The sequence below is a fragment of the Mobula hypostoma genome, chromosome 8 (genome assembly GCF_963921235.1).
Source record: "Mobula hypostoma chromosome 8, sMobHyp1.1, whole genome shotgun sequence".
NCBI lineage: Eukaryota > Metazoa > Chordata > Chondrichthyes > Myliobatiformes > Myliobatidae > Mobula > Mobula hypostoma.
The window spans coordinates 20743958-20757545 of NC_086104.1; the positions used below are offsets into that span (position 1 = coordinate 20743958).

Below are 13588 nucleotides of genomic sequence, written 5' to 3' on the forward strand. Positions count from 1 at the left end.
TTCTTATCATGTTGTCATAGATCAAACACAAAATGAGCACACATTTCTGTGAGCAGCCAAACTTGTGGATAGTCTGCCACAATCAAGGTAGTTTATTGGCACTATCTTATGCACATTTCATAGAAATTGTCATACTGAAAATCATGTTCATACCTCTTGATCGGGGTTTTCAACCTGGGATCCACGGTCACCTCAATTAACATTAGGGGTTCATAGCATAAGAAAGATTGGGAACCCCAGCTCTAGATGAAAGAAATCCAAACTGCAGTTCAGGAGCAGCTCTTCAACCACTGGGAGGAGGCAGTTCAGAAGAACTTATCTCTAGTTATCACAGTGTTGTCTCCTTTCATGAAGATGATCAAAATTATAGCATCTATGGTCTATTGGTATTTCTTCCACAATCCAGATGTGGACAACAAGATTTTGGTTTTGTGACTGAAGCTCTTAACCACTAAGTTTAAGATTTCAGATTTGGCATCGTGTGCTCGAGACACCTTGTTATTTTTTCTAGCTGCATCAGGGTGTTTAACATCATAGATCAGGAGTGGCAAGAAGAGTGGCCTGAAAAGAATTTGCTGTAAATTAGTGCCAAGCGTGCACACATCAAGAGTAAGATATTGGCTGAGGTCTTTGAACCTTCCTGTTTGCAATGATTGCCAAACTCTAATAAGTTAGTCCATTGCTGGGTTGGGGTCTTGTGGGTTTGGGCTATGGATGGCTTTTCACGATGTTGAAGAATCCAGTTATGTCATGGTTGTCGGAGTTGCCAAGCTTCCTGCACTCTCTTCACCGTTCATCTGTTCTTTAGGTTATCGATTTTCACCTGGACCTCTGCATTTAGGTGCCATGGAGTAATTTTCCCCCTCAGTTGGGGAATAGAGGAGCTTCTAAGTCCAACAACACCTCATATTTGCAGCTAATTAGTTTCTCAATCTCAAACTTACAATATTTTCATCAAAACTGCCCCAGTTCTCCTCTGTAGAGATGCTTAGAATTTCTAAACAAGAGCCAAATATGGCAGACATCATGAAAGCCAATTAAGTTGTGGACACTTTACTGCTCCTGTTGACTGGACATCTATGACTTACTGCCTAATGACAACTTTATTTGGATGGCCCTGGTGAGTTCTGACATGAGTAGCTTGCATCTTGTTGATGTTGATGATTGAAGAGCAGGTTGATGCAAAAGAAAATAGTACAATGTAATAGTACAGGAGTCATCAGTAACCTCCACAAGGTAGAGGTATTATAAATATCCTGGTCTCTTGTTTGGACCATGTTATAATCTAATAGATGCCAGAACTTTAACTGGGGCTATTGTCATATTGTCTTGATTGGCTGGAGCTTGGGGTCAGGAATGCGACTAAAGTACATCTGGAGCCAAAGTTCAGGAATGTAGTTAAATGTGCAGCCAAACCAAGGAGTGGGAACAATAAGCATCTAACTAGGGCAGAGACTGGAAGTTTAATTGGAAGCTGAGAACCAAAGGAAAGAGGCAGACAGGCATTTCAGGACATCATATACTCGAACAAATGGCAGGGAAAGCAGGAGTGTTGATGTACACAGGGACAAGTTCATACTTCTCTGAAAGTGATGACAGATGTGGAAAAAGTTAGTGAAGCCAGCATTCAAGTTCAAGTTTATTGTCATCTGACTGTACAAATATACAATCAAATGAAGCAAGGTTCCTTCTGGACCACAGTGCACCCACAATACATACATCACAAACAAAATTTTACCACAAATATTTTGAAATATAATTCAAAATGCATGTAGTGTGCAGAGGTAAACAATAAACACAACAGTAATGATAAACAGCTCACTGTCCTAGTGACATGATCTCGGTGGTGGCACGATATTCATTAGTTTCACAGCCTAGAGGAAAGCAGCAACATTCAGCATGCTTGGCTTCACAGACTGAGGCACTGGGTAGAGAAGTTGATATGTCTCATTAATCTGTACAAAATCACTGATCGGCTACATTTCAAGAAGAATGTGGCAGCAGAAAAGATTCAGTACGATGTTGCCTGGAATGGAAGGCAAGAGTGATAGAGTCTTTTGCCTTGGCTGGGGACGTCTTAAACTGGAGGGCATGGGTTAAGATGGAATACAGTTAAGGACATCCTGGGGGGATAAGATTTTCCACAGAGAGTGGCAGTTATATGGAACAAGCTACCAGAGGAGTGGTAAAGGCAGATGCAATTACATTTTAAAGGCAATTGGACAAGCATTTGGAGAGGATATGAGAAAAAGACTACGGACCAAATGTGGGCAAATGAGGTGGGTATAGATGGGTGAATGGCCCAATTCTATGCTATACAACCCTAATATTTAAAGGGTTCCAATGCCTTATTAATAACTTTCTTGTAGCATTTACTCACCTTGTAAAAGCCTGTGATACAGATGGAACACGGGGACACTAATCGTTTTGTTAGTAGATTCTGAAGAAGAGGAAGTTGTTGCCAACTTATCAGTCATCACTCTTCCTCTCCTGGATGGTGGTCGTGGGGGTGTAGATGAAACAGCTCTTTTTGACTGAGACTTTAGACCTGTTAAAGTATGAAACAGTGTAGGGCCTGTGACACATACTCAAGATAAATGTTCATTTATTTTAAACCTAAACAGCAAGTTACACAGCATGCTTACTAACTGCAGAGGTTTTCTTTTATATGAACCATGTCCAGTAAAATCTAACCCAGAGTGCAGAGGGCACGACCGTGTAGTCCCCAAGTCATATTTAATATTTTCAATCAAAGATCACCAACGTAGCAGGCAGGTGCTCAGTAAGCTTTGCTTGAATGAGAAATGCACAACTATCACACTCCCCATGGATCACCCTCCTGGTACTTATCCTTGCAAGTGGACCTCACCACTGATCTCCCTCCTGGCGCTTACCCTTGCAAGCAGAACAAATGCCACAGCTGCCCCTACACCTCCTCCCTCACTACCATTCAGGACTCCAAACAGTCCTTCCAGGTGAGGCAACACTTCAGCTGCGAGTCTGTTGGGGTCATCTACCGTATCCAGTGCTCCTGGTGTGGCCTGCTGAATATCAGTGAGACCCAGCATAAATTGGGAGAGTGCTTCACCAGGCACCTTTGCTCCAACTGCCAGAAAAAGGAGGATCTCCTGGTGGCTACCCATTTCAATTCTACTTCCAATTCCGACAAACCAGTCCATGCCCTCCTCTACTGCTATGATGAGGCCACTCAGGTTGGTGGATCGACACCTTGTATTCCATCTGAGTAGCTTCCAACCGGATGGCACAAACATTGATTTCTTGAACTTCAGGTATTTGCCCCTCCCTCCTCTCCTTCATTCCCATTTCCCTCTCTCACCTCCCCCCTCCTTTCCTCCATGGCCTTCTGTCCTCCCTTTTCAGACACCCCTTCTCCAGCCTTTTATCTCTTTCACCAATCAACTTCCTAGCTCTTTACTTCATTCCCTCCCCTGGTTTCACCCATCATCTGCCATCTTGCACATCTTCCTCACCTCCCCCCATCATCTTACTCTGACTTCTCCCCTTCCTTTCCAGTCCTGATGAAGGGCCTTGGCCCGAAATGTTGACTGTTTACTCTTTTCAATAGATGCTGCCTGACCTGAGGAGCTCCTCCAGCATTTTGTGTGTGTTGCTTTGGATTTCCAGCATCTTCAGATTTTCTCATGTCTGTGTAACTACCACACTCATACAGAAAATATCAGAGATTGATGAGGAAATAAAATGGTTCAGAAAATATCAAACGCTGCTCTATACTCAACTGTCTACATTTGCTGCCAAGATCAGTTGCATGAAATTTGCTTGATGAAAACCTCCTTGAAAAGAGGATGGGAAAATGCAAATTAAGCCATGAATTGTGGTAACTTGGTTTATAGTAAAGTGCCCAAGTCTGCAAAAATCAATGAAATTGAACAAGGATTGTTGCATCAATGGGCCTCTATTTTGTGTATCAGCATTTTACACTGAACTTATAAGACCACAAGACATTTATGTAGTCAAACAACCTCAAATTAGAGTAGGAATCTAACTAAAAGAATTTGCACGATAGCAGGGTTAGTCAACATGGCCACTTTAGTTGTTGACTAATGTAGAGAACTCATTTGAAGAGCATAAAGCCTAAATCAAATCCATAGTAATATATTACAGAAAACCTATGCTTTAAACACCAAAACCAAATACAGCTTCAAATAAAATTATTTCACTAGAATCTACTTTGATGTCTGAAACAATCCTCTGTTAAAAAGGCCAAAGTAATAATATTTATTCTACAAGAAACACATCACTATAAATCCTATTCACAATTTTTCTCTATTCTGAAATCAAAAAGTCACTAAACTCTTTCTCTGGTTATCTGAAGGGAATGAGGGGCTCAAAACAATGAAGGAAAATTACACGATCCCACATGTATGTCAACTTTAATTACCAGAGGCAACAACAACACTGTAGTTGTCCTGGAACCCATTGTCGTTCTTCAACTTGTCCTTCTCCTCCTGGTTCCTTTTCTCCTTTTCCTCTTTTTGCTCACTAATCAATTTAGCAGTTATACTTGGTGTATCTAATGTGCAAACAAAGACAAAGCAAAAATAGATGTCAAGACAAATACTCCAATAATAACTATGAAAAAAATCTCTCTACCCCCAGTTACCATTAAGAAATATCTGTAATTGTTAAATGTACATGCGACATTGAAATTCGCTCTTCTGGATACAAATAATTCGTCCTTCAATCTTACTGAGGCACAAGGCACTAATGCTTCACACATTACATCTTTTATTCACTTAACAGGAGCACACTTGTAATGCAGGGAACAATAAACTTTAAAGAATTGTTAAAGTTGCTCAAAAGTGATGACGTATAAAACCAGCACTGGATATTAACAAAGTAGAAGTTAACCACTTTGAAGCCAGCAATCAGTAATCCGGTTCCACTGCTAGTTCGGACATAATTTTTGCTAGCCTAATTTCAAATTTCCTGCGTCACTGCACAAACCCATTGCCACCGTTTTGGTGGCACCATTAGCAGACTCAGCTGTTGGCACGGTCTTTAAAAGAAGCAAGTCGTTCCTCTGCTATTCTGTATCGATTTTTATAACTTGTGTTTATCTCGCCCCAGTCATGTCGTCATTGAATAAAGGAAGTGCTTCTCATGGTGCAAAGCACAAACACCATATGTTATTTATACAAGGTGGAATTTCTGAAAAAACTCAACAGTGGTGTGTCTGTGAAAAGCATATGTGACTTGTATAAAATTGGCCCTTCCATAGTTTATGATATAAAAAAACTAAAAGAAAAATTGCTCCAGTTCTTTACTGACAGCAAATCAAAAAAAAATGTGCACAAGGAAAAAAATGAAAGATGGAAGATGTTCACAACTAAATAAGGTTCTTATAAAATGGTTTAAACTCCATGTCAGCAAAGGTGTAGAACTCTCAGGACAGATGGTGAAAGAACAAGTGAAATTATTTCATGAAGAATTCGGACTGGATTATGAGTGTGATTACAGAGAAGGGTGGCTTCAGCACTTCAAGCAGCTACATGACAAAGTTTCATGCAGTGCATGGTGAAAAACAGTCAGCAGACACGGAAGCAGCTGCTGACTTTGTTGATGAGTTTAATAAGTTAGTTTCTGATGAAAAATTTAAGCTCCGAGTTCACTTGCTTTTCATTTGTCGTTTCTTTTTTCGTTATTCACCAACTTGCAGTATTTACTGGGTACTTTAAAGGTAGGGTGAGGTGATCAAATGGGTTAGAGGTGCTTATTTATTTAATCCTAACCTAACTACCTGTGATTTTACAAAATCACTAATCCACCACTGCACAGGTCCCAGTCGCTCCAGATTTATGGTGGTCAACCTGTATTATCAAACACGATTAGTATTACATAAAATTGCAAAATTTGCTTCTACATTACTTAATCCAAATGGGAAAAAAAACACACACTAACCATTAAAAGTCTGAAAGAACACTTTCCCTTGCAATTATCTGGTGCAACATGGAAAATACAACATTTAACACTTCTGATTGTTAGCATGGTTGTACAACCTATGGGTTCACTTTTCAAGGACTCCTCATTTCATGTTTTGATATTTGTGTTTAATTATCTTTTTATCTCTTGTATTTGTACCACTGGTTGTTTGTCCACCCTAATGGGTGCAGTCTTTCATTGATTTTATTATGGTTCTTGGATTTACTGAATATGCCCGCAAAAAAACAAATCTCAGGGTTGTATATGGTCACATATATGTACCGATAATAAATTTACTTTGAACTTTAATATTAGAATTACTACACTAATTAACAAAGAAGGGTATCACTTCTGTTAGCGTGGAAAATGAAAAGGTATCCAATAACTACAAAGTAAATCAACATTTCCTACTTTCTGTGAACACATGAACATAGAAATTAACAAAATTAAAATCACCACTTTAATGATATTCTATGGCCACCAGCACTGATCAAATATAGCTGTAAATACAAGTAAAGTTCTACATTTCTATTTCGGCAATTTCAGTTTTTTTTTTACTTAAATTATAAGAATGTAATCTGTCACAAGGGTGTATACATTCACTTAATAGAATTATTCACAGTCTTGCAGACAATGTATGAAATAAACCACCTAAGTACATCCAGAACTAATCATTTCCTCATAATCTTCTACATTATAGTAATTAATGGAATTTATAGCAAAGCTCTTTTTGTTTTGTTCCCCCCCCCCCACCCCCTATGAAGCTCTTTCTATATCAGGGACTTGAATGTCACAGCTACATTTTGGATTAACATAATTTTACTAGTTTTTGCAACAAGAACGTTACATCAAATAAATTAACCTACCTGATACACGGTCCAAAACTTCTGCTAATGTAGTTGAAATTGGCAAATGAAGAGTTCGATATTTATGCCCAGCTCCATACATAGGATGTTGGATCACATGGCTAGTGGCATTAATTCGACCTTTATAAAGCTGTAAAAAAATAAAATAAATAAATCATAGACAATCACAATTTTGTTAAAAAAAAAGCAACTCCATTAAATAGAAATCGACAAGTTAACTAAGTTTTGACACTGCCTGCCCAATGAGAACAAATGGTTGCAATCATACTCACCTTCTCCATTCTACTTCCAACCACTTCTGTCATTTATCCCTCATCTAACTTTGATCATTAGCAGCTTTCTAAATTATTCCTGCTGATCTTTGCATTTACATTTATGATTACGGCTCTTCATTCCTGACCTCTCACTTACTTACCTTCTCCTTAAAGGCTCTGATGGTATTCTAACCTTACTTTTATACACACTGTACTATCAAGTCAGTAAGAATCTATACCACATATCATGCAAGTTACAAGCTGCAATTGAACACCACCTATTTAGACTAATTTGATATTTGTAGGAACCCCAGGGTAGAATCAGAGGAAGAAAAACTACACTGGAAATAAAAGGTTGCAGTTCAATTAAGGGAGTACTTAAGAAAACAAAGTGTATGGCAAGGGATAGGTCTTATGGAAACTAGAGTGTATGGGGAAGGGCCACACTATAAAACCGTAAGACTTCACCTGCAGAGAGAGTCAGATTAATTTTGTAACCATTTTGTAGTTCACACTAGAATACTTATCATAATGATTTGACTATAGTCCATGAAAATAGAAAAGTTATATATGGTTCACTATGCACGTTTGTGAATGCTTGGAACAGGCACCACTTCAAACATGATATGGTGGTGATTAAAAAAAAGTGATAGCTCTAACAGCAGGACTTGCTATTAGATACTCCTGGCTACAAAGTGTTTAGAAAGGAAAGAGATGGGGAAACAATACTGATTAAAAACATTACAAAACTGGAGAAAGGGTGTAACAGAAGGAACGACGACAGAATTTGGTTAGAGGAAGAAATGGCAGAGAACATTACATTTCTGAGTGTATTCAGGTGGTCACCCATGTAGAGGTGCAAATATGTAGGGAGATTACAGAAAAGTACACAAACATTAAAAATATTTAAAATGGCAATGATAGTGTAAACAGGGATAAAAAGAGTTGAGGTCAGAAAGGAATAGTGTTATGATCACGAGAGTGTTTTGATCTAATTAATAAAGATTTGGAGACAACAAGCCACAACTTCTCAAATTCATAGATGACACAAAACTGTCAGTATTGCGAACTCAAGGAAGATAGTGATATGTTGCAGCAAGATATGGAAAGACTGATGGAATGGTGAGATGCAATGTAATGCACAGAAATGGGGACTTGAAACACCCAACGGTATTAAATCCCCAGGGCCTGAACAGATATATCCACGGATGCCATGAAAAGTCAAGGATCCCTGGCAGAGATCTTTGTAACTTCATTAACCACAGGTGAAGTACCAGAAAACCAATGGATAGCTAACATTCTGGCTTTATTTCAGAACAGCAGCAATATTAAGCCTTACAGGCTGGGGAGCCTTACATCAATGGTGTGCAAGTTACTGAAAAGGATAGGGAGAGAAAAGATTTATTTCCATTTGGAAAAGCAAGGGCTGATACGATTTTCCATCTTTTAGAGTGGGAAATCATGTCATGAATTTGACAGTGATTTTGAAGAGGTGATCAAGACGACAGACAAGGGTAGGATGGCAAATCACCCTTGTGGACTTTAGACAAGATCTCATATAGTAGGCTGCTCCAGAAAGTTGAATCAAATGGGATCTAGGCAGATTTGGCAAACTGACTTGGTGGGAGTATATTGTTTTTTCCAGATTGGAAGCCTGTAAGCAGTGGTGTGCTACAGGGTCTGATACTGGGTACTTTGCTGATCATATATAGTGATGATTTGTATTAGAATGTAGGTGACATGATTAATAAGTTAGCAAATGACATCAAAGATGGTGGGATATCAGACAGTGAAGAAGGATGTTTAACTTTGTTGACTTGTCGTTGAATTGAATTGACTTTATTTCTTATATCCTTCACATACATGAGGAGTAAAAATCTTTTACGTTACATCTTCGTCCAAATGTACAATCATAGTAATATATAATAAATAGAACAATCAATGTAACATAGAAATACACTCAAATCAGCCTGAGTTAATCAGTCTAATGGCCTGGTGGAAGAAGCTGTCCCGGAGCCTGTTGGTCCTGCCTTTTATGCTGCGGTACTGTATGAACTGGGAAGATGGACAAGGGAGTGCCAGATGAAACTTAACTCTAACAAGTGCAAAGTGTCACATTTTAGGAAGTTCAAGGCATACATTGAGAACAGAAATAGCTTGGAGTACAAGCACAAAGATTCCTAAAAATGGAATTTCTGGTCACTACACCAAAGAAAGGAAGTGATTTAATTTGAGGGGACGCATTTGATTCACAAGGATGTTCACTGGAGAGTTTGAATTACCAGGAGACATGAGAGAGACTGGATATTTTCCCTGGAGTAAAAGGGGCTAAGAGATGACATGATAGGATGCATATAAAAATCATCAGAAACAATCAGGTAGACAGAGTTTGTTTTCTATGGTAGGATGTCTAAAAGCAGAGAGCATAGATTTAAGTTGAGAGGAAGGTGGTTTAAAAGGGATCTATGGGGTAAACCTTTCCCCATATTATCTGGAGAGCTGGTGGTGAAGGCAGGGGAAGTAACCTTTAAGAGGCATTGAGTACCTGAATGAGCAGGACAAAGGAAAATGGAATTAATGGAGTAGCATACAGTAGATTGGCATGATGGTTGACATAGATATGGATGACTAACGGGCCTGTTTTGATGCTGTACAACTCTCTGATGCATTTTGTTGAAAGAATGAGAGGCAGCACAGAATAAAGCAAACAGTTCCACAGCATGCATCGAAGAGCGGATGTCTTTGTGGGTGGAGGTGGGGGGGGGGGGAGAAGACAAGTAATAAGGCAGGATGAAAAAACACTTAACAAATCCAACGCCATGTCAGGTTTTATGAGGAGGCATACAATATAAAAGCAGGGAAGTTGTGCTGAACCTTTATAAAAGATTTAAGAAGGACCTCAACTGGAGTAACTGGGGTGTTGCATTCATAGCTGCCACATTTAAGGATTCACAGACATTACCAAGGGTGCAAAAAAGATTCACAAGAATCAACCCTGGGATGAGGAATTATATGAACGCCGAAAGATTGATCAGAGAGCTCTAAATAGTTTTTCTTTTGAAACAATGAGGCAAGATTTGATACAAATATCTGAAATGCGAGGCTGCACCTTTGGTGGAGTGAGAGGACGAGAGATCACAGGAATACAATGGAAGGGAAGTGAATTAAGATCAACATGAGTAAAATTTATTTATACAATGTGTGATTAGGATTGCAATGCATTATCTGCAAATCTGATGGGAGCAGGTTCCATTGTAGCTTTTAACTAGTAACTAAATAAAATGCAAGGTGAAGAAAAAATTGCAAGGCCAAGGAGAAAGGCCAGGGGGTGGAACTAGTGAGTTGCTTCAACACAAAAGGTCCAGATGACCTTCCTCTATACAGCATCTATTCTATGATAATTTTTAAGTTAGAACCTCAGGATTAATTAAACTACCACTTCCAAAGCCAATGATGAAAATATGAAATAAAATAAATCCTGAAAATACTGAGTGTGCCAAGTTGTGCCTCTGAAGAGAGAAAAAAATGTTAATATTTCAGGCTATTGGCCTTTCCAAAGAAATGGGGAATATAATCAGAATTAATTTTACAATATAAAGGTGAAGGGAAAGGGAAGATAAAACATTTGTGGCAGGGTAAAAGGCAAGAGAAATTATATACTAAAATGGAATGATAGTGCAAGATGAAAGGTAATCATAAGTACATACTTTGGAGGAAATGTAAGATGGAGAAGCAAGATAATTCTCTGAAATTTCAAGAATAAGAATGATGACAATAGAAAAGGTGAAAATGACATTGAAATGAAATATGAAAATAACACACAAAAGCATTTGATAAAGTGAAGCACAATAAGTTATTTGAAATACTACAGAAAACTCTAGATCTAGATTTGAAAGACCTCTGCCTAATCAGAAATCTGTACTGGGAACAAACTGCTGCTGTAAGAATAGATGGAGAAGTGAGTCAGTTTACAAAAATCAAGAGAGGCGTTAGACAAGGGTGTGTTTTCTCCCCTGATTTATTTAATATGTACAGTGAAACAATATTACAAAAAATAAGCGACATCTTGGGAATCAAATTTGGCAGTGAAAACATCAATAATTTCAGATATGCAGATGACACTGTGTTAATCGCAAGTACAGAGGAAGAACTACAAAACTTAATTGATATAACTGTTGAAGAAAGTGCAAAAATGGGTCTATCTATCAATTGCAAAAAGACAGAATGTATGGTGATATCCAAAAAGAAGGACATTCCTATCTGCAGGCTGAGAATAAACGGGGAAGACACAGAACAAGTACAGAACTTTTGCTACTTAGGAAGCTGGGTGACATCAGATGGCAGGTGTGACATGGACATCAAAAGAAGAATAGGGATGGCAAAAGACACCTTTACAAGAATGAAGAGTATACTAACCAATACTAAACTAGGCATGACAACCCGCCTCAGAGTACTGAAATGATTTTCTTTTAATTTCAAATGATTCTTTCTCCCACACCTGTCGTCTTTAAACTAACATTTTAAGTATCCCCATTTTTTTATCCTCATTTCACTGTGCTGTCAGAATTTGGAACAGCCTTCCAGATGCTGTGGTTGGAAACATCTGCAACAATGGGGTCCAAGCCTTCAAGAGTCAAGTGCACAAACACCTATCATCTCTGTGGGGGCGGGGGGGAAGACCAGGATGGCAATGCTTGGTTGTTGGTAGGTAGGGTTAATACCTGACTTTCAAGAGCACTTGTGAGTTATGTTCCAGCTGGACTTAGTCCTTCAACTGCTGGAGAACAGTGCGGAAAGAACAGGTGGTTTTCTCCCGGTAGGGATTAGTTTGTAGCATGGGTATAAATGCTGTCTCTCTTCAACAGACTTCATCATGATCATCATGACCCCAGTATTTCTACTACTTTTTAACTGTACATATGATCTTTTTGTGTTCTATCGCTGAGCAGCAGTGAACCATCTGATTGGCCTACCAGAGTTCTCTTTGGGAACTAGTCGACTTGATCAGCATTTCTGATCTGGCTATTGTTCATGATTGCACTTAATTAAAAAAACATGGCCTAATTATTTCTAGTACTTTGTGTTTATATTTTACTGTTAAGGGAACTGAATTAAAGAAGGTAATGTCCTCTAACTCAAACGTGCTGAATAAAGAACACAAAATGGTCGATAGTTTTGTTAACCAAATGTAACAGTGTTAAAGTCAAGAAAAACCAATGTCTTTCAATCATATGGCACTATTATCTGGTTCTTAATTTGACTGTGTTGATGAACATATAGTCTAAGGAAGCCATCTAGTGGATGCTTCCCTATACAAGGAACAGAAACAGGTGTACTCTTATTCAGCTATAATGACAGGCGATTAATGCAGAGTGAATTGAACAAATTTAATTTCACAAAAGTTCCTGTACTTTTCATTATGAATTTGCATCCATTGTTGATGCACTATCAAAAACAAATGATCTGCTTTCCTAAACAGGACAGTGGCTTACATAGAAATGTATGAAGTTCTGATTTTATTACTTACTTGACTGAATATTTTTTATTCAACTACTTGTGAATTTCAGATGCATACTTGCATCGAGATCATTTAAGGCATTGCTGATGCTGCTCAATTTACTTGCTCCATTTAAGCATTATTCAATTTTTAATAAATTAAAAAACAACAATAAGTAAATAGGAACATTAATAGGCCAACAGGTCCCTTCCTGTTTAATCACTCAATATGATCACACCTCTCCTCTCAGCCTCAGGTCACAGACTCAGAACACAAGGACATCCCTTTAGAAAAGAGCTGAAAAATTTCCTCAGCCAGAGAGTGGTGAATCTGTGGAATCCATTGCCGCAGACAGCCATGGTGGCCAAGTCATTCGGTATATTTAAAGCTGAGGTTGATGGGTTCTTATTAAGGGCATCAAAGTTTACGGGGAGAAAGCAGGGGAAACAAGATTGAGAGAGATATTGAATCAGCCATGATGGAATGGCAGAGCAGACTCGACAGGCCAAATGGCCTAATTCTACTCTCATGTCTTGTGGTCTCGCCTATGCTAATTTCATGGCCCTCAATTCTCCGATACCAAATGTTCTTTCTTTAAATATCTCTAATGATCAAGCCTCCATGAACCTCTGTGGCAGACATTTCCAGTTCCATCATTCTGTGAAGAAATGCCTGAACACTTGTTATACATGTAATTCTAAAGAATTAGCCACTCATGACAGACGACCCTCTCAAACTAGAAGTTAGCCAGGGCCTGCCCCAAATATGAGTAGATGCTTTCTTAAGGAAGCTAGAATTGTCCACAGTATTCCCAATGTGGCCTCGCTAAGATCATACACAACTGAAACAATATTTCCTTACTTCTCAACTCCAATCCCCCTGTAAAAAAGGATAATTTTCTATTTGCGTTCATCATCACTTGAAGTACCTGTCACTTTATGATAAGGTATACACAAGAACACTTAGATGTCTCTGAAGCTCAATCATTTGGTGTTTTCTTTCTTGTGACT

General features: G+C 38.6%; 1 protein-coding gene across 5 annotated transcripts in view; it reads right to left on the reverse strand.

Moving 5' to 3' along the window:
• The window catches only part of birc6 (baculoviral IAP repeat containing 6), a 279832-nt gene that overhangs the window by 93133 nt on the left and 173111 nt on the right, over positions 1 to 13588 (reverse strand). For all 5 annotated transcript variants that reach the window (XM_063055540.1, XM_063055544.1, XM_063055543.1 and 2 more), the window contains 3 exons: positions 6828 to 6957; positions 4421 to 4552; positions 2381 to 2548 (listed from right to left, as the gene is read on the reverse strand). In XM_063055540.1, the coding sequence (XP_062911610.1) occupies positions 2381 to 2548; positions 4421 to 4552; positions 6828 to 6957 (430 nt within the window). The remainder of the gene's footprint in view (positions 1 to 2380; positions 2549 to 4420; positions 4553 to 6827; positions 6958 to 13588) is intronic.